The sequence below is a fragment of the Pezoporus flaviventris genome, unplaced genomic scaffold, assembly GCF_033815535.1.
Source record: "Pezoporus flaviventris isolate CSIRO_AGI_PZ_B2104156 unplaced genomic scaffold, CSIRO_AGI_Pfla_v1 ptg000006l, whole genome shotgun sequence".
NCBI lineage: Eukaryota > Metazoa > Chordata > Aves > Psittaciformes > Psittacidae > Pezoporus > Pezoporus flaviventris.
In genome coordinates this window covers 18,008,905-18,030,611 of record NW_026892554.1, presented here as the reverse complement: position 1 = coordinate 18,030,611, position 21,707 = coordinate 18,008,905, and the positions used below count along the sequence as shown (strand labels likewise).

At 43.8% G+C, this 21,707-nt stretch overlaps 1 protein-coding gene across 26 annotated transcripts; it reads right to left on the bottom strand.

Annotated features, from left to right (window-relative positions):
- Positions 1 to 894: 894 nt before the first annotated feature.
- On the bottom strand, positions 895 to 21,081 carry TPM1 (tropomyosin 1). 26 transcript variants are annotated; one of them, XM_061447195.1, is made up of 11 exons: positions 20,746 to 21,073; positions 20,033 to 20,158; positions 19,732 to 19,857; positions 13,510 to 13,643; positions 11,694 to 11,811; positions 11,421 to 11,491; positions 11,092 to 11,167; positions 9,950 to 10,012; positions 9,637 to 9,706; positions 8,158 to 8,402; positions 6,636 to 6,845 (listed from the first exon to the last, which is right to left on the bottom strand). In XM_061447195.1, exons 1-10 carry the CDS (start codon positions 20,857 to 20,859, stop codon positions 8,320 to 8,322), a joined length of 981 nt encoding a protein of 326 aa, XP_061303179.1. In that variant the 5' UTR covers positions 20,860 to 21,073; the 3' UTR covers positions 6,636 to 6,845; positions 8,158 to 8,319. The 26 variants fall into 26 exon arrangements, with proteins under 26 accessions (XP_061303177.1, XP_061303165.1, XP_061303160.1 ...); XM_061447193.1 differs by lacking the exons at positions 6,636 to 6,845; positions 8,158 to 8,402; positions 11,092 to 11,167 and adding exons at positions 895 to 1,846; positions 10,535 to 10,610 and having other exon boundaries at positions 20,746 to 21,068; XM_061447180.1 differs by lacking the exon at positions 19,732 to 19,857 and having other exon boundaries at positions 20,746 to 21,076.
- Between the last annotated feature and the right edge of the window lie 626 nt (positions 21,082 to 21,707).

Genomic DNA, 21,707 nt, shown 5'->3' with positions numbered 1-21,707 from the left:
AAAAAGCTTGTAATGTTACTAGGTTCAAAACCAGCCAGACATATATAACACCAATACACCGTCCTTCTCTGACTCCCATTTAACATGAAATTATTATGTATTACTTTACCCTATGGCACTACACCAGCTGCTGAAAAGGTCTCTTGGCTTGCTTGCTAAGTTGCTTGAAAGTCAGTTGCTTGCTAAGGGTCCACTAACGGAGATTCTTTGATGATCTGGAAGGTTATCTATGCCTGTCTCCTACTGAACTCCTTGCTTCTAGAAGGGTTGACAGCATTAACTTTCAGCAATGTACTATAGAAAAAGAAGGAATAAGAATTATTCTTCAAGTTCCGAAGTGCTCATTGACAGAGCTTGTAATTCAAATAAAGATACCTACACATGCAGAAATTAGCAACCAGCACTGAAAAGTTGGGTGAAAGGATCTCTTGTGAACTTGACTAATCATTTTGGAAGGTCTGTCACTGTATCAAAGTAAATTAACACATTAACAGGTAAAATACACAAATACATGGCAGTGTTTCCAAGGGCATGGTCTTTAGGGCTCATTTCCTACAGAAGTCTATGTGAGTTCTGCAGTGATCTTACAGAAGAGTTTTGGTCAGTTTTGGAAAGCTCTTATCATTTGTTTGGGAACAGGTAAATTCTGCAGCCAACTAGGACAGGGACACGTTCCTGCAATATGGTCCTCAAAGGGCCCCTCATAGGAGCTGCAGATCCACATCAGTCCAAACTACTTAATTTCATTGCATTTTTATGCATTAGCCTAACAGCACGAAAGAGCCTGAAAGCCCACATGTTAACAGTACATCCCATGGAGACAGATGGCACACATGCCTGTTTGACACACACAGGAAGTGAATGTGGTGAGAAACAAATCACAGGAGAGCAAAATTTAAAAAATGTCCTAAAATGTGCATTTTATTCCATATCATTATACAATGTTTACATACAGGTATACTTTTAAAACTGCTCAAAGAAAGTGTGAAAAAAAGTGAGGCGAATATCGGTTTATAAAGTCCTCCCCCTCCCCAAAACACACACAAATAAAATACATTTTTGAAACAATCTTTTCCAAATTTATGGTTTCCCCTGAATTTATTGAATCTTTCATTTCAACATGAAAAATACAATCGCATGAAAACTCAAGGTGAAATGCTGACCTACACTTCTGTATTGAGTTGCAAGAAGTCAATATTAAGAACTCTGGAAGCCTTCACTTGTCTCTGTTGCTCACATACCTTTGTGTTATTGAATCAGAAGGCACAGAAAGTCCAAATCCTCACAGATCAACAGAATTCTGATAAAAATAAATTACTGTGCTGGACAACTCCTGACTTGTCTGATATGAAACAAAAGGCTTCAGTAGAACCTTTTGTTCAAAATAGCACCATTTCCACCTGATCTCTCTGGAACATACATCATTCTTGTCATAAGCTGTAGTTGGCACTTGAGGAGGTACACTTTCTGTCACAGCCAGGATTCTTCAAAAGACTAGTAAGCATATTGAGCTGGTGAACTCTCTACAAAGTGTAGGTAACATTTTGGTTGGGAAATGGCACATTTAAACCATAATGTAGTATAGTTTAACCCGCATCTGGCTTGCCCATTTTGGTGTTTCCCTGACCCCTGCCTGATAATTTAGCAGATGTTCTTGTGACTGTGGTGAAAAAACAAACAAAAAAAAGACACATTTATGGGGGTTCACGGCAAGCAGGTGTAAAAATAATAAACAAATCATGTGGTTGCTGCTAAGAAGGTTTTCACATGTTGTTTAACTCCAGTAAAGTTTGATCCAGCATCTGATGCATACTAAGGTTTTCTTCTTTGGCATGCGCCACTTTCTCTGTTGTGGGATTAGAAAATCAAAACATGAATAGCAGTTCTTTGGAGGCACTGGTTCTCAGAACACAAAGGCATGCAATCCTCATCTCTAGATGAGAACTAGAGAATTCCAAATTAATAAAACGAAGGGCAAGTAATGCAAGTTTAGAACTGTTCACAGCTGCATTTGTTAAGAAAACGCACTGCCAACAGAAACACAATTCTTGCATGTTCTGGAAGCTGTTTGCTCATAGGAATGTGGGATGGAGAATCCCTTTTTTCCCCCCTTGTTCAGTAGGGCAATAAGAATTAAATTCTTTGCAGATCCATGCTTAAAGCTTCATGTACTTCAGAGCTTGCAAAGAACAGACAAAATTAAAACTAATCTCTTCTAATCTCAGTGAAGTGACATTAAGAAATCTATATATTCTAGAAAATAATTCAAATCCAAGTTAGTAGCCTTATGTTGCATGCACACTTTTTATAGGACAGTCATTTAACACACTTATTTGATGCAATAAATGAGCACAATGTTCTAGAGATGCATCCTACCAGAATCCAGTAATAGTAGCCTCAGACTAATGCAAGCATACCTTCAAACTGACCAAGGATTTGCAGATGGAGCTCCCACTCCTAGGGGTTTTGTTGTTGTTTGTTTGTTTGGGTGTTTTTGTTTGGTTTTTTTTTAAGTCAATACCAGCCCAATTCATAATTATGCAAAATCACTACATTAAAGTCTCCAGATAGCAAACCAGCCATAAGTATCCTTTATGTTCTTCTGAAATAGGGAAATGTGAATCCTGGTGAACATTTTTCTTTCATCCATGTTCTAGTGAAAATCTTAAGGCCAATTCATGATGTCAGGTGAACTGAGTGCCCCTCCACATGGAAGGCTGTTACTTTTTGGATACTGTCAGCTGAATACTGTAGCTGTTTAATGAAGTGGGAAGAAGCTACTATACAGCCAAAGAGCTTACTGCTCCTCCAAACAGGTGTGCATACAGATAATGAAAAGCCTCATCCAGAAGAAGCATTTTCATATGTTTCCAAACGAAACTGAAAATTTCATCCATTAATTTACCACAGAATCAATAGTCTGTAAAAAAAAAAATCAACTTCTACGTTTCTTGCTTATTTCTATATTTCATTCTTAAGGGATTCATTCTTAAGGAAATTTGGAAGAAGCAGTTTTAAAACAAGTTAACAATATAGTCACACTAAAGTTTAATCCTCATTCAATGCCAGCTTTAGTTCATTAGTTAGGCGACTGTTTTGCTCAAGTTGCTGGTAGAGTTGGTCTGTACAGGCAGCAAGCAGGTTAGAAGGGAAAAAAGAGGCAGAATGAAGACAGATTAGACAGAGAAAACAGTTAAGTAAGAGTTAATAAAGAAACTGGTCACACCACAGACAGTTCAGTAACACACAGAGAAACATTTTACCTTTGTTTCTAGAACTCTAGTAATTAAGAAGCTACTCCAATGAACAGCTATTATAAGCTATGAAGAATTGTCTAAGATTCCTGTTGTGGGGAACAGCAGTGAGACAGGTGAGTGGGAATAAAGACAGAAGAATTGCAGCTACATATTCCTAGGAGAACCAAATCCTGCTTTAATCTTTATGTACAGTGTGTGGAAGATTTGTTTTCTGGGTGCCATTTTTCTTTGTTAACTATTTAAGACCTAGTAAGACGAGGGAGAACCTCATCTGTCAGTGGAGGGAAAACAACTGTGTCACAACCAGGGCAAGTAAACAGCAGGAGAAATGCTAGTAGCCACCTACCACTAGGTCTAACTCAGCTCCTGCCCTTCCCTGAGGAATCTGACAGCTGAAATGACACTTTTAGTATGGAAGCATACTTCTGTTATTTGTATCAACACACTTTGATACCTTTAAACTGTACAGTTGCACTTTGCAAGATAACAAACCCAAACATTCAGTGAAAATGAAATGGAAGCATGAAAACCTGTGTTGCTCAAATACAGCAAATGGAGAGGACAGTTCACATTCAAAGAGAACAATCACAGCTATGTTGTGACAGTGCATTTAGTGAGAGTTGATCTGCAGGGTGAAAGAACATTCCATGATGCTTTATGGCTGTCTTGTTTTATCTGTGTTTTCTTCTCAAGAGTCAAACTGCACTCCTGACCTCATGATTCCAGCTTGTTCCCCTACAGGAAATGACTGTTTCTGATTCTTTTCCACAAGCTTCCTAACAGCTTCCACTGAAATCCTCTTCCCCTGGAGGCTCTGGACACAGCAAAGCTGTGCAGTGAGCTGGTCTGTAGGTCATACTTGTGCAGTGAGCGGCAACTCCTCACAGCGTCTTCCCCAGCCCAAACACCAACAGCCAGATCAGTAAAACCAGGGCACAATTCAGAGCTCTGACGCTGGACTGGTAACAACCAGGTCTTGCCTCTCTTACCCAGACAACGGCACATATATGTGGAAATAATATCAAAACCTCAAAGTAATTAAAATTTCACTTTGGCAAAGTGCATTCAGTTGTTATTCAAACATGACAACATAATTTGAACTAAGAACTTGATGCTTACCTTCATTACAGAAAACTCTCTGGGCCAGAGACTTACAGTATTTCTCCATGTACAAGATGAAAATCATGGAAAGCATTACCAAGTGTACAGTCAGCCCTTGTCTGCCCACAGGCACGATGCCTGGGTTGTGCTTTACCACAGAGGCAGAGCCAAGGGCTGGCTCTGTCAGCAGCCACCTTAGGCCAAGCAGGGAGTTCAAGCTCTGGTGCAGGCCCAGTGAGGCTCAGCTCAGCACAGCAGAGCACCCAGGCAAACAAGACATCAGAGCCAGCCTTGTGCTTCTGTCAACAAGCCTCATGCACATGACTAGCTACACATGGCCAGACCTGGTGGGACGTACAGCAGAATGCACAGGTCAGGTACAACAGTGACAAAAGCACTGAAATATCCCAACAGTGGAGACAAGGTGAGTGGAACAGGGCCAGCTAGGAATTCTGTATGCAGCTACCTGGGTATCTGCGCTGCATTGCCCATTTCCAGTACTCTGTCCAGCAATGCATCACCCTAGAGTGCAGAGAGCCGACTTTTGTGTGTTTGAAGGAAAAGAGAAGATTTAAATACTGATGGTCTAAATTACTGTGTTAAAAATTACCAGGTTCCTACACTGGATTTTGCCTTTTTTACTTCTCTTAAGAAACAATAATATTGCAATTACTGCCAATACAATAAACCAAAACACACAATAGATTGAGAGGTTTGAGTTGCTGTAGCATAAGTTACTCTGGCTCAGCTGACAAGTGATAGCTGACCCTTACACTTGTGAAGCTATCCATGTTAGCTTCAGCCATTTTACAAACGCTCATCCCATTCTATCCGGTTAATCTTCACATCAGACATTTTACTTCTCAGTTGCAACACACATGTTTTACACACCCACTTACTGCATCTCAATTGATGACTATTAAGTTATTGAACCTTATTATCCAAGCTGCCTATGACTGCAGATAAATATCCTGTAGTTGGGCTTCTCCCCCCAGCCAATAAAATAAGGACATGTATCATGGCATCAAAAACTGGAATGAGACAAAGTTAACTGAGAATGGCAGGGGTAGGACAATGCACCCATTTGCAAGCCAAGTAAAGGAGGGGAGTTAATCTAGCCTAAACTGCACTGATGAATAATCTTGAGGTTTAACAGAAAGACACATTCACATTATTCTACAAGCTAAAAACTAAAAGTCAGGTACACTATGATGAGCTTACTTAGCTGTGGTGACTTCAGAACTTGAGCAATATATACAGTGACAGGTATGATCGGAATCAATCCAGTTTAAACTGATTCACTTCAACGTGAATTGGAAAATAACTTCTCTCATTGTGAAGAAAATTAAATTAAAACAGCACAATTAACTCTGTACTTGCAATAACAGTACAAAAAAAGCAAGGTGCCAGTAGTTAATGCCCATCTTTAATTAGGGACCATCAAATCAACTCAGAGCCAAAGCTTAGGCTTTCAAACAAATCTGTGTATTTCACTTTGCAGCAGAATTATTCCATTATCAATGATGAGAGTTTTCCTACTCTGGTTCTGAAACATTTCTCCTGAGCCTGCAATTCAAACTTGCAGAACTAAGCATGAGAATGGAAAAACACTGAAATCTCCCTGCTGAACTTCCAACCACGGCTGAAGTCTCATGCTCTCACGCCATTCAAGGGAAGTAAAAAAGAAACAAAGTTAGCAAGCAATGTCTTTGCTAAATGACTGAGGTGTGAAAGCGGGTAAAACTTTCCTGTAAGACACTGAAAGGGCTATTTTGGTGTAAAAAAAAAAACAAACAGTTTTTTTATATTGCTCCTTTAAATGTGTCTCAAACATTTAAGTTATCTCACACATTTGTATAGAGACAGGAAGTCTTCAGCACCAAGCTAGGAGAAAAATTTCAGACTTCGAAGTGAAAAATCTGGTGCCAAGGACACATCTGCTCTCCAGCCACACTCCCATGACCAAGTGACCCCAAGGGAGCAGTGTCCATGCAGATTTTGGCCTAACAATAACAGCTGAAAAAATTCCCATTACGTCTATTTGTTGTTTTATCTACATCAGATTTTGAAAAAGACTGAGAACATAACTGGTCAGTTCTGACTCCCATAGACTACTAGCACTGGCTTTGCATTGTCAACACCCAGGCAAAAGTGTTTGCAGAAAGAAAACGGAAACACCAAAAAAAATTTAAACCCTAATGGCAAAAAAGCGCAAACTTTTATTAAAACTGAAACAGTTATTTAAATAAATAAAAGGCAAGGGAATAGCAAAGGGAATACAGCTGGGATGTTTATTTTACATTGAGAGATGTAGAGTTTCTGTACAGCAGAGCACAAACAGAGCATGTTCTGAGACAGGTGCTAGAGAAATAGAGTCAACTAAGCTAGAAGACAGGACAATGAACCCATGAAACATCCAAAGCTTGGAAAGATGTTTTATCCAACCCGATGAAGATGTCTTTGCAGAAGTGAAGCAAAGAAAATTATCTGCATGAAAAGAAAAAGTGAAATAAGGTAGGAAATAAAAAAGGTGCAGTAAAGACTCCCAAAAAAGCAGTAACAGCACAGCAGAGCCCAGCATGCCAAGATGACTACTAGGGAAACACCACACCATGCTGGGACTGGAATGTTACAGTCACTTCCTCATGTACCAGTAGAGTACATAATAAAGTCTGTTTTCCACTTAGAAAGATCCCAAATTGAATAAATACTGTAATTCTCTGTACACAGAGGAGGAAGAAAGAAATCCATTTGCTTGAGAAGCCACTGAGCAAAAGCAATTTTGGGGAGAGGAAGGGGATTAAAAAAAAAAAACAACCCTAAAAATAAATCAAAGCATACAAAGCATACAATGTTAGAACCCTACTAACAAGCTGGGAGAGAGAGGGAGGGAAGTAATGAATGGATACAGGGATGAAAAAAGCAAAAGAAGCATCTAAAATATGGGTGCATGCAAAATACATTTCAAGTTCTAAGCAAAGCTTATGCCTGGCTGAAAGCATGCTGGCTTCCAAAAGAAATGCTGGGACTAAACATTGCCCCTCACAAGCACCTGAGAGCCACAACTCTTCCTCTTTCCCATGCCAACTTTACAGGGCTCATGCAACTGGAAGGTATGAGCATGGGAAGGTGGATTTAGCATAGCTGACCTCTGTTCAGAGCTTTTGGCTGATGGAAGGAGAGTCAGTTTGTAAGCTGCAACTGGTCCGTGCAGTGTTTGATACAACTGCTTTCCTGCCACCTAATACACTCTTTATCTTCTCCTTATGACTGAAGTTGATACTACCACATTTTCAGTATATGCAAAATACACCTACCACTACATGCAGAAGCAACCTACAATTCAAATGTCACTTTGATATGGTTTAAATGACAAAGTGTTCTAAACCAATTTCTACACTTGGAATTTACTGATAACAGCTGAAATTTTCAGAGCTGTTAAGGAAATTTAGATAAACCCTTTCCACTGTCATTGATACAGCTGATACACTGATACAGCTAATTCTAAACTTCTTTGAAACTTGTGTAGGAACTTTGCCAGAAAAAAAACCTGTGACTTCAGAAAAACACACTCTGAATGCAACAAGTATAGAGGCAGTTTTCTTTGGTAAACTGAATGTGACGGGCCTGGGAGGCAGTGCTTGAACAGAGGTGAACTGAAAGGATAAATGCAGAGCTACAAAGGGCATCTACAAGACACAAGGATTGCAGATATGGAATGAAAGAGTAAGCACCACAAGCTTATCAGGCAGCTTACAAAATCACCATGAGTATTTACCAGGCTCTGCACAAAACTCACCCACACTCTGCCACGGTAAAGATATTGTTCATGGTATTTTGTACACCTAGTCTCATTAAAAGAATGCATCTCCCGCTACACAGGGAGTAAAATTTCACAAGGCTGGAACTGCACAATCAATGAGGGCAGGGAAGCAGGTGCAGGCACAAGCTGGGAAGACATTTACATGGAAGTCATATCGTTGAGAGCGTGGTCCAGCTCCTCACTGATGGCTTTGTACTTCAGTTTCTGAGCATATAGCTCATCTAACATTCCCCCAGGGGAAGGCAGAGGTGTGCAAGGAAAGGTAGCGTGATCACAGGATGGAAGGTGGAGGTGGTGGCATGGGATACCATCCAGAGGCCACAGGGAAGGGGAAGAGCGAACAGAAAGAGGTGTTGCGACAGACAAAACAAAAATCACAGCATTAGAGAACAATAAAGAAATCACTACTGTATAGTTTTATGTGACAAGTTCATTAACTGCACTGCCGGTGGGGCAATCTGCGATACAGAGAAAACCAAGGCAAGAAAGCGTACAAGGGGAGCGAAATCCATGTTTTACTGCCCTGGATTTTTGTTTTAACACACATTAGGAGGGCACACAGGAGCATGGGAGAAAAGATAAAAAATGGGCCCCAAAAAGGACACTACCATTTATTTTCCACCATGTTTTGTTGTGGTTTTTTTAAACCCCTCTGGTTTGTAAGATGTCATAATCTCAGTTTCTTACAGCAATTTCTGTTCCTTCTGAACACTTATGATTTCTTCCCTTCCCTCCTTCCTGAGTCACTGATCATTATTTTTCAGCAGCTACCTAGATATTTCATACCTTTATGTAGAAGTCAGCCTGCCATGTCAAGCAATCAAGCTTCTTAAAATCAACTTAGTGTAATGCATCTAAATAGTAAACTCCACATAACTTCTAATTATGAAGCACATTCTAATATTCTATTGCAGTTCTGAAAGATTTATCAAAACCCTAAACCTCTCTGAAGTTAAATAACTTGTCCTTCTGATTATGTATACAGCCTAATAGCTTTACTGAAAACCAGCAATGGGTTTATGTCACAAAATGCCTGCCCTGACCCACAACTTACCACAGTAATAAATCAGGTTAGCTTACCACATTCCCAATCGTTACAAACATAACTCAGCTCTTCAGTAAGATAATAACAATACTTATCTTCTCATTTACCCTATACATTTATATACCTCCAAGTAGAAGACTATAAAGCAAAAAAATGAAAGGAGTCTTGAGAACATGAGAGAAAAAGGAACAGGCAAGAGCAAAACACTTCACCTGAAGCATCTGAGTGACCAATACATTTCAATCAGAACCATTTTGCCTATTTTAATCTTTACGCAGACACATTTATATAAGCAAGACAAGTTAAGTGAGTAGAGTTGGGTATTGAAAAAAACCCAACAAAACAAAACCAAGAGAAGAATAAGAGATCTGTAATTCTATAATAAGTGAGAAAAACCAAAAACTCCATACCTTCTAGATCATCAATGCTCTTCTCCAGCTTGGTTACTGACCTCTCAGCAAATTCAGCACGGGTCTCAGCCTGAAGTCAAGACAAATACAGACTACTTTAGTCTTTTACACACAGCAATTATGAATAGAGGAGCAACAATTCAAATGAAAAAAGTGCAATGAAAGGAGGCAAACAATAAGGTGATACTAATCTTCAGGTGATATTAAACACTAAACTGTCTCTAAATTACATGCTCATCCTTAAAGCATCGAAGTAGTCTTTGTATTAAAAGAATCAAAGTTACATTGTTATAAAGAACAGCTCTAATTTTACCTCCTTCAGTTTGTCAGTCAGGACTTTAATCTCCTCCTCATATTTGTCTTCTTTCTGTGAGTACTGTAATTAGAAAGAGAATCACTGATTTTAGACAAAGTATTCTATATATACACCACAAAATGCCACTTTCAAGACTTTCTTGTATAGACCAGCTGCATACAGGAAATTAATATAACTAGGGGATAACTAAATTAATTCCACTTACCAGACTATGATAATACACAGTTTATAAACTTCTCATGAGTTATTTTCCAGTGCTATAGGGTGGAAACTCTCGAGTAGAAATTTGTACTACAGTTTTAAAGAGGAGAGGCATTTGGAGAAATTTAATGTTAGCACACAAGTGCCATTTTAAGGGACATCCCATAAGTAATATTTAATCCTGTCAGACTACTTAACAGAAGATGTGGTCAAATATACTGACCTATTTGAACCAGAAGGAATGCTAGGTTCCACTAAGTCCAAATACTTGACAATGGCCTTGCTGAAAGGCTGCCAAGTGATCAGCATATAAAGAAAAACCCTCTGGCCAATCCAGATGACAGTGTAAGGGACACATTCTCACATAAGTCTCTAGCCTACCTTCTCAGCCTGAGCCTCCAGCGACTTCAGGTTGTTGGTCACAGTTTTCAACTCCTCTTCAAGCTCAGCACATTTGCTGTTATTTCGGAAGGAGGGCAGGAAAGGGGCGGATGGAAGATTCAGTCAAGCAAAAGAAACAGGAGAAAACAGGGGGAAAAGATAGAGAAAAATGAAAACAATTAAAGAGCAAAAGAACGGCCTCAAAAGCAGCTGAATCCATCACAGACTGAAAGCAACTCTTTGTGATGCCAAATTCCATTTCAAGTGTACATTAAGACAACAACCAGACAATTATCTATAGCATTTGGCTTACACAGAAATGTTTACACAGCCTTTACACGTGAGACAGTTCAGCTTCTTTTTGGCTGCATAAGAGATCAGTTTTAAAGGTAAAAATGAATAAACAAAAAAGAGACCAAAGAAAACCACCAAAGCAAGATGCAAGGAAAGAGCGTAGCAAGGACTAATTTGTTACTACTGAGTGAGCTAATCGGCTATGGAAGCTGAAAGACCTTGGGTTGCAGTTAAACCTAGAAACTGTTCATTAGTATCAGTACCTTATCCTCTGCAGCCATTAATGCTTTCAAGGTTTGATCCATTATTCTTAACTGTTCTTCCAGCTGTCGGACTTGGCTGTTAGTGAACACATGAAATGCACAAAAGCCATTCACAAAATCAGTGTGCAGGTACAGCATGCAGTGACAAAACACACGCGCACACACAGGTATGAACACGTTTACTTTGGCGTTGACCATTTATTTCGACCAGTAGAGTAAATGAGCAAAACATAGCTTTGAGCTGAACAAACGGTGAACTGCCACTGTTTCATGCTGTTACAGCTGTCTTGTAGCACCTCACACACATCTTGGGGCAGTTCAGCACTTACCTTTCTGATAGTTCAGCACGCTCCTCAGCCCGCTCCAGGTCACTCTCAATGATCACAAGCTTACGAGCCACCTACAGGAAAGGGCAAATGACAGTCAGGGATATCACATTGCTGCAGCACACCTCACCAGTTTCTACACCTACAAAGCAGGGAGTTGGGTGTCTTCCCATTTTTTGGTAAACAGGCAAGGAAAAGCTGGGGAGGGGAAGTGGGAGAATTACAGGCACAGCTTAAAGTGCTCCAGAAACAGATGACCTGCACTCAAGAAATCACCTCTTCATACTTGCGGTCAGCCTCTTCAGCAATGTGCTTAGCCTCTTTAAGCTGGATCTCTTGGATTTCCATCTTCTCTTCATCCTTTTGGGCTCTATTTTCAATGACCTTCATTCCTCTGAAAGATGGGACAAATGGGAAATACAAGGTTCAGGACTTGCCAGTTTATCTCCAGCTCTACTATGAATGGAGTGTGACTTTCAGATGAATGAAGCACATCAGACATTTGATGCTTTCGACTATAAGATACAGTTCTATGCATCACACTACAGAAGTTCAAAGGAAAGAAGCATGTCTTCAAAAGACAGAAAATTAAATTAATTTTGCTCTTACCACAGTTCAGCTGTATTATCCTTTTTCATTTTAAACTGAAGGAAAACTGATCTTATGGAATGGTAAATAAAGGGTCTGGCTACTAAAGACCTAATAAGATGGCTAAAGACTAAAGACATCTGTGCTTTTACACTCACCATGAACCAGCATGTTACAACCCCTGCAGGACTGACAGGCATTATGTTTATACACCAAACAGATTCCTGTGAGTTTTGCCTTGTCAGAGCCCTAGAGCACTGAAGCTCTCTGCTCTGCATAAGAAAAGTTTAACTCCTTCACAACACAAAACATTGCTTACTGCCCCTTCCATGCACATTTGTCCCCGATGCTCTTAACTATTTCACAATGCAGAGACTCAGGCACTTTAGCTTTTCAATAGGCTGCACTGTTCGTGAGACAGAAATAGGTATGCAGAATACACAGAATCACAGACTCATTTGGGTTAGAAGGGACCTTAAAGCTCATCCATTTCCAACCCCTGCCACAGGCAGGGACACCTTCCATTAGAGCAGCTTGCTCCAAGCCCCTGTGTCCAACCTGGCCTTGAACACTGCCAGGGATGGGGCAGCCACAGCTTCTCTGGGCACCCTGTGCCAGTGCCTCAGCACCCTCTCAGGGAAGAATTTCTTCCCAATGTCTAATCTAAATTTCCCCTCTGTCAGTTTAAAACCATTCCCCCTTGTCCTGTCACTATGTGCCCTTGTAAAAAGTCCCTCTCCAGGTTTCTTGTGGCCCCTTTAGAGGCACTGGAAGCTGCTCTAAGGTTTCCCTGGAGTCTTCAGACTAAACAAGCCCAGCTCTCTCAGCCTGTCTCCACAGCAGAGGTGCTCTAGCTCACAGAGCATCTCCGTGGCCTCCTCTGGACTTGCTCAAGCAGGTCCTACAATACGTAAGATCCTTTCACAATAAAAGGTACTATCACAGATATAAAATACTATTTATAGAAGTAAAAGAGGTCTTCCAAAGCCACAAATGTTATGTTGCTAACTTAGGTTAAGTACTTCTGGAAACCCCAGCCTAAACCTGAAGGAATTATTATGCTAATCCTTTGCTCACCTTCATGTACCAGTCTTGCCAATGGGAAAACTGTGTGCCTCTTCCAGCACTTTGCTTCTCTCCCCCTGAGACTTTCTACCCACAATGAAATCAAGAATTGCCCGACAGCACATCACATCACCCTCAGGAGGTTGTCATCCAAACACAGAAATCTGGACTGGACCAAGTAGTTTTCCCAGGATGTAGCAGGATATATCAAAAGCCCTACCCCACTTAAATCTTTACAACTTTGACAGGAAAAGAATTCAAGCCTACAACATTTTGGACATCCCTACAGACAAGCTTTAACCGAAGTCCATGTAGGGAAGAGTGGATTACACATACTTGGAGACACAGGAGTGGTTTAATTTATTTCCCTAACCCACACCCTGGCAATTATCATCTTTATCATGAGGGTAACCATCCATTCAATAGTGGCCCCACCCACCTTTCACTCTCATCTGCAGCCTTCTCAGCCTCCTCCAGCTTCTGCAGGGCAGTAGCCAAGCGCTCCTGAGCCCGATCCAACTCTTCCTCAACCAGCTGGATGCGTCTGTTCAGAGAAGCTACATCGCTCTCAGCCTAAGCACAGGAAGAACAGAAATTAATTCATAATAAGGCACACATCACCTCTCGTAAAAGATTATCCCACATACTTGCCAGCACCATTTAACAGCGGCATCCAGTAATTTCTGACTTCATCCACTAAAAAGCCCATACAGAGATGTACACACCCTCATTGAATTGTGAAGCTATTACTTTAACAGAGGAAAAAGTGATTAATGCTTCCTCTAAATGAAGCACATTAAGGAGTTAACAATTTGTACCAGAAAGTACTGCACTGGAAGAATTAGGTATCCTTCCCCACACATTTTCTGTTACTGTATTTGCAGACATTAACAGTTCGTGCCCCCCTGCCTTTTTGTCAGTCAAATCAACACAAACTAGTTACTCGATTATTCTGTTATCCCAAATCCTTTATTTATGACCTCTTGCCATATTTTAAGAACTGCTGCAGTATTTCCTTGAGTTCCATAAGAAGGGCTCAGAATAAACATGCAAAAATACATCTACATTGATACTTGCAATGAGAGAGCTAACACAGAGAGAGCAAGAGAACATGAAAGAAATGCCTGAATACCCCAAGTTTGTGTACAGGCAAGCTGACAGAGAATGCACCAGCAAAGGCTACATCTCAGAAGGGCCCTGGTGCAGGCAACAATCACTTATAACATCTTTCTTCCCCACTGCCATTCTCAAGCTTCCCCCAGATTTGCCTCTCTTGCATTACCAGTTCATTTCATCTTCTGTGTAACACTTGCAGCTCCTCTGTCTCTTATCATTACAAACTTTTACTTCTAACCTTCTCAAATGTACATTTAAGTCGCAAAGTAAGTTCTGTTACAGCCTTCTCATAATAACCTCATTATTAAACCTTATTTTTCTCAAAAGGCTGTTAAGCACTAAATATATATACACAATAAGGTCTTTATTCTAGAAAGTTAATTACTTCCAAGAATAAGTTACTTTTAATCACTACTGAAAACCATGCTGCTATAGATAAGGAAGTACACATCTCAACTTCCTATGCTGTAGGGGTGGGGGGAACAATCCTCAAAACCAGAAACCAAAAGTATCAGTTTGGTATTTTTAATTTAATTAAATATGTAAAGAACTGTTCTTTGTTGCTTTCACTCACCCCACGCAGCTGGATGCAGTTGGCCACAACTAAAATTTTGTTGTACGTAAACCAAGTAATACTAACTTAGACACCAGACAAGTACAACAACCTTTAACATAATAGACAACAGGGAAGCAAGTATGTATCTGAACATTAACGAGTATTGACAGTGATCATGTAGATCCACATTAACACGAATATAAAATCTTTGGCTATGTAATCAAGCAGTAGTACCCCAAGCCTGTATTTCCAGACTTCTGGTTTCAAATAGTAAGAATCTGAACATCCTCATTTGGGAAATAAAACAACCCCTCACAAATGTTACCCTTGGGAAATATGTAATGTTACAAGTTAATTATTATCATGTCAAGACTCCTCATCATGATAAGAGCATACAGTATGCTCAGAAAACACTGGGTGACTAAAGTTCAAATTTTTACTTCCTGCTCAGTACCTCAGTCAGGGTTTACCAACCAGCCTTATATGGCCCAAGTTATTCCCCTGCAGAGCAGGGCTTGTCTCCTTATTTGGTTAGAAAGGAAAAAAAACGCAGTGACATTATGGGGCACTCCCACAGCTAACAGACAAACACAATCCTCTGCGTTTTTGCCATAGCACTTATACACCACATACTTCCACAATGAGCAATGACAAGGATAAATTACCATCGGGTGTTAATGATTACTGGTGTAAGGGAGATTCTGTTCTCCAGACGGAGGAAGAAAAATGCACTCTGAAAACAGGATTACCAATAGCCCCTCGAGACACACACACTCAAACCAGGAGAGATTCTTTTTTAAGGCAAAGGCTGCTAATCAGAGCCTTGGAACGTTTAACAATCTGGTTTAGCAATCAAACACTGTAAACTGGGATAGGTTTTGGCCACAGCTTTAGCTTTTTCATTGTTTGTGTATGCGTACCTTGCACAGGAAGAAAGAAAAGGCAAAAAAAAAACCACAGGACAACTGTAGCTGGTCACATGCTACACGTGTAAGGCACTGCACTAAGGGAAGGGTCAGATTCACACCTCAGCTTGCCTGCTGCTATGTTCTCAAAGTCTCCCTTCATCAAGCACACAGGAATACAGCTGCACACAATACAAGACACAAATCAGTACACAGCTAACACTATAGAAGAGGTACAGGTCTGCAGGTGCCTGTGAGTTCAGTTTTCTGCCTCTATTCATCCCAGCACTGACCTCGCAAACAAAACCTTGAATACCGCGTAAATGTGCTCTGCAGAACTTCACATCATCCACATAAACCAACATCAGGGAGGACAGAAACATTAACCTTTAGGATCCTAAGTCTTACAGCAACATGGCTGAGCTCTAACAAGATGACTTCACCAGATTACCGCTGTAAGGCTGTAATCACTTCTCCAGCAATACTCCTTCTGACACAAAAGGTAAGAGCAAAGCTTCCCATTTTAGTGGAAATCCCTTAATATATGGTTTAGAACAATACATGCTACTGAAAGTTGGAAAATCGGTGTCCTTTACTACACAACAAGTAGGGATTTTTTTTTTTTTTTTAAGACAGAAACCCTTATGAAACAAGTTCATGACTGTGACATGATCCCTCACTGGAAAAAAATGAGGTATGTGAAGTGATTTGCAAGAATGCTGCAGTTACACAAGTGCAAGAAGCCATATTTTGCTTCTTGGGACGATCACCTGCAAGTAATGAGAAGGCTCTTCCTTTGAACTTGCTGCCCAAAACATGCAGAAAGCCCCTTATTATAAAGAAACCTAACAGTCACTAGTTTTTCTACTGTAATAAACTACATGAATAAGAAATATTTTTCGCATCACTTTCACACAACCACTGAAGACGCCAAAACCACCACAAAGAACACTGTACATTTTACGACTGGTAGAACTGCCCAAGGTCAGGGGCAAGGCCAACAGCAGCACTATCATGTTTTGCTGTAATTGCCTCCCATAACTGCTTCTTCTGTGCTGACCATACCTGCTCTTGTCTCTGCCTGAAACCGTATCTACTGCTCCTTTTCCATCTTAGCCAGGGGTTTTGACTAGTTAAACATAATACAGATAGCCACTGACAGGGACTGTATTGTGGCGTTTTTTGTGGGCAAGTACCTGGACATGGCCCTCTCAGGTTCAGTCTTAAGGACGTAACTTCTTTACAGTTGGTGTGCTGACTTCCCACAACTGAACTCGTTTGGATGAAGTAAGAGGACAACTACCACTTAGGGGGGAGGGTATCACTAAAGCTTGCTGAGAACCTAACACAAAGCCCCGGTCTCAAACATCTCACCTAAGTTTAACCTCACACCAGCTCAGCGTTGCGCTGTTGGCAGCAGCAGACCTACTGCGGTCTAAGACACACATCGCAGCTTTACGTGCCCCCCGCGCCGCTCGGGTTACCGGGCCGAAGAGCGCAGCACTGCGGCGGACACTGCAGTGACCCACCCTCACCTGCGGGCCCGGGCCTGCCGCCGGGAGCCGCGGCCTCCGCCCTCCGCGCCGGCAGGTAACCATTTTGTCAGAAGCGGCGGCTCAGGGAGGAGCGGCCCGACCCGACGACAAGAAAGCAGCGAGGGTCGGCCTCCCACCGGCACCCGCATCCACCGGGCCGCGGCCTCCGAGCCCAGCCGGGCCGGCCCTACCTCCTCCCGCAAAGCCCGCTCCTGGTCCACTTCCCGCTGCAGCCGGCCCGCTCGCTCCTCGGCGGCGTCCGCCTGCTCCTGCAGGCTCCGAATCTTCCTCCTGACGGCCTCCAGCGAGCTCATCGCCGCCATACCCGTGCCTCGCCCGGCCTGCGCCTGCAGCACCGCCTGCCTCAGCCCCGGAACTCCCCCCGCAGCGCGCCGCAACGCACAGCGGGGCGGGGCCGCGGGCACGGAGCTGGGAGCGGCGCGGCGCACCGGCGGGGAGGGCAGGGAGGAGGGCAGGCCCAGGGAGAGGCCGACCCCGGCCGGGAGGGGACTCGGCGGGGCCGGGCCAGGCTGGACCACGCCGGGCGGCGGCCGCCGTCGCCAGGTGGGCGGGCTGGGGCGGCAGCGCCCCCTGGCGGAGCAGAGCGCGAGCTGCCGCGAGCCGTCCCTGGTCGGGGCCGGGGCCGGGGCCCGTTTCCCCGCCCCTGAACCGCTCCAGTGCGAGCAGTGGAGTGACACCAGCTCCTGAGACACGGGGTGTCCCGGGTGAGGTGGCTCCAGGGCTCAGGGGATGCGCCCGGCGTTGGCGAGGTGAGGTGACTAATACCGGCGAGGTGAGGTTTCCTCACTCCCACCGCGTAAGGCGAGGCCACCCCAGGAGCCGGTGCTCCCTCCCCTGCTCCTTTTCCTAAGGCTTGGAACTATCCAAACTAGTAGGGCAAATACTGGGTCAACTGCAATGCCCTAGAGATACTCTGCATCGCCAACAAGAAAGACATCCTTAAAGCATCAGATGTATTCCATACATACCATTAAATACAGCATTTACCTCCACGAAAACAAGACAAACGCTTGCCTACCCTCCACCTGAGGGACAACTGCAAATACAATTGCCTTTCACTCGCTTCCAAATGCTGTTTCCCAGCAAAGGAAAATGGCATTGGGATTGGTCAGGAAGCTCTTTCGTTTCAAAAAGGGGCTCTAGTAGGATTTCTCCTGCCTTCATCCTAGGCGAGCTATTTCCAAATAGTCTGCATACTTTTCCTTATAAGGAATATCTCCCCTGGATCTATATGCGGCTCCTTTGAACAAGTTAAATAAACGTCCTGCTAGGAAGCTGCCTCTCATCTATGCAGCCATACACAGACGATGACAGACAATCTGATCCACATTTTACACAGAACCTCTCACTCCTGTTCCTATGTTAACGCTTACGTTAAGTTCTTGAGTTCTCTTTCAAAGCTATACAACTTAATTGCCACACTGAAGTTAAACTTTTTTATCCTTCATTCATTTTAGAAGTAAAATAAGATAAAAGCAGCTTGTCTTTCATGCAAAGTTGGGGCTTGATACATTTCCCCTTCTAAAAGCATCCTTACCCCCGAAATACTTTACTTGCTTCATCTGTGGCAACTCCTCTTTTTATTATAGCTTTGACAATTTTCAAAGCTCAGTTACAGGAAAAGGAAGGTCATCGCTTTGGAAATACTGTGCTTTCACCTAAGCCTGTAATTCAGAGCTGAGATTTACTTGGAGGGAACTGGATTGTACAGCAGCAGCCAGACAGCTGGACCTCAACAGCAGAGACAAGAAACTCACATGGTTCCATGCATGCAATACATTAAATGCATGTCAGGGGCAGACAGGTGGGTGGGATGAAGGCCTGGGAGACGCACAGGCTCTTGCATTATTACCATATAAAGTGCTGAGCTATATATATCTCCTTGCGCCCAGGGTCCCTGTCCTCTGAACAGCAAGCCTAGCAAGTATCAGCTTCTGCACAACTTTCTCTCACATGAGACTGAACTTTTCTTTGACAAGTGAAACAGTTCCAGTGATTTCCAGGTTAAAAGGAAACAAACAAAGTAGGAGAGAATCTTTTATCTCAGGGACCAGTGAGTGAGCCAAACTCGTATCTAGCAGCAGGTCTAACACATGAGTGCCTAGAAACAGCGCTCTTGAAGACAGACCTAGCAGCCCTTGCTCTTTTGGATCTCCCTCTCCTGGATCTACTATTAAATGTCTGATTCTGCTTCACTATCCAGATTGTGTTGTTCCAGCCTGAACCATTCTCCCCATCACCTGAATGGACAATCTGCCCTTTACTTTGATGCCTGCAGTGGCAAGTACACAGGAAAAGCACATATCGAGTGAGCAGAAACCCAACCAAATGCCTCTGATAGTGTGCAAACCTCATGCAAGGAGGCAGTGCTGTGTTTCCCACCTCCCTGCCCAGGAAGGGCCTGGACCCTGCCCTCAGCAAAGCTTTGGAGCACTGCTTGGTAGGAGTCCTGGCTGTCCTGTGCAGGAGTGTGTGGTTTCTGTACGGGATGGGGGGTGGTGGTGGTGAAAGGGATGGGGGTAACTTACATCTGTGGCCTTTTTGTCAGCCAGTTCCAACTTTTCTTGTGCATCTTTAAGGGACTCGGAGTATTTGTCCAGCTCATCCTCAGTGCCCTTCAGCTTCTTTTGCAGAGCCAACAGCTCGTCCTCCAGCTGTGATACGGGTGGAACGTGGTGGAGAGGGGAGGGCAGGCAGGAAAAGGTGCAGCAGGCAACGTGATCGTGCAAAGGGAGAAGTGCGAGTGCAGAAGAGACAGAAAAGGACAGACAGAGAGAGAGAGAAGGAGAGACAGTTAGATTCTCTTTGCTTGTGGCAAGGGCACGATACCTTGGCAGCTTTCTCCTCTGCGGAGAGGAGACTATCCTCTGACTTGTGCAGCTCTTCCAGCACTTGGTCCCTTGCATCCTCCGTCACATGCAATTGCTTTTCCAATTGCACAATGTCATCCTCTAACTAGGTGCACAAGAGGAAATACAACGCACAAGCATGTTTCTCCCTGGGCTTAGAAAAGTGGGAAGTTTAAATCCCTCTCCCTTCCCCCCTCCTCCTCCAGGATCTTCCAGAAATGTGCAACCAATGTGTCTCCCTCCCCCAAATAAATAAAGCCCCAGGTGTAAAGGAGGGGGATTGGAGAAGACCAGGAAAATGGGATACACATCTGGGAAGGGGGGCAGCTGCAACTGGACAAGTCTGCTGGGTGGTGCAGGAGGGGGTGAACACAGCTTTAAGTGTCCTTTGCCAAATGGCAGCACGTCTGTCCATTGCTAACACTGCTCGAAGAAGCCTCGGTAGCCCTGCCCCTGTGACAAAGGCACAAGCCATGCGGCTGTCCCAGGGCTCCGCTTCTCAGCTAGGCTGCTGGGGCCAGGGGAGGAATCCTACCAGGGTGAAGCTCTGCCTTAGGTCAAGTTCTGCTAGTTCGGGGGGAGGGGAGCAGCATACACCAGGGAAAAAAGGAAAAAAAACCAAAAACAAAAACCAAAAAACCCAGGAGAGAGGAGTCGTCTGGAAAGACTTGTGCCGCGGCACTCGGTGCAGACCTGCTTGCTTCTCTCCTCTGCTGCCTTCTTGTCTGCTTCGGCTTGCTCGGCTCTGTCCAAGGCGTTCTCCTTGTCCAGCTTCAGCATCTGCATCTTCTTCTTGATGGCATCCATGGCGGCGGTGGGCTAAGGCGCGTCCCCGCGCGAACTGCACCAGAAAGCAGAACTTGGGAAGTTGCGGGACAGCCCCGATGGAGTCCGAGACCGTGGCGCGGCCCCGAGGCGGTGCGGGGCTGCTCCGAGATCCGAGCGGGACGGCGCCGGCGGAGTGCGGGCGGGCGGGCAGCTCCTCACAGATATGTACCTTCCCAGGGGGCCGACTGCATTCCTCAAGACATCCAATACTTTTTTGGAAAGGTTTTTTTTTTTTCTCCCCTCCCTCCTCCGTTCGTCCCTGCCCTTTCCCTCTCTCACTCCCTCTCCCTGCTTTTTTTTTTTGGGAGGCTCAGCGCTCCCATTCGCTGCTGCTTGCCATTTGACCGTAGATCTGACTATATATGGGATGCGATGGGCGCGGTGAGGCGGGGGAGCAATTTGTTCCCGTTTCCAAATCGGCAGAGAGGGGACGTTTTGCTGCTACTCCTGGGAAGGGTGAAAGAAAGAAAAAAGAGAAGAAAGGAGTAGGGGCATCCGGACGGCCCTAGCCCTGCTCTGGAGCCGTTCCCACCCGTGGAAGTCGATCTGTTTTGAAGCAGGATAGCGGAGGGGCAGAGAGGGGTTAACTGGATGCACGGACCGAACGAAGGCGTTGTAAGACCTTCCTTCGGCAGCCAGAGGCAGAGGACGAGGAGGAATAATGGGAAGGGGCATCTCTGCCGAGAAGTCAGGCTGCAGCAGGCTCGGGTGCCAGAGTCGCGGCCGGGCAGTACAGCGCGGGGCACGACGAGCACCGAGGCTGTGGTCAGAGCAGGGTAGAGCTTCCCACACCAACGGGGAAGGGGTTGAGAAGTGACACAGACCCC

Coding starts and splice junctions, on each gene's coding strand:
- TPM1 (XM_061447195.1), bottom strand. CDS start 20,859: ATGGATGCCATCAAGAAGAAGATGCAGATGCTGAAGCTGGACAAGGAG. Junction 10,013..11,091: donor TAATGGCTGCAGAGGATAAG/GTACTGATACTA, acceptor TTCTAATTACAG/TACTCACAGAAAGAAGACAA. Junction 8,403..9,636: donor GAGCATTGATGATCTAGAAG/GTATGGAGTTTT, acceptor GGGGAATGTTAG/ATGAGCTATATGCTCAGAAA.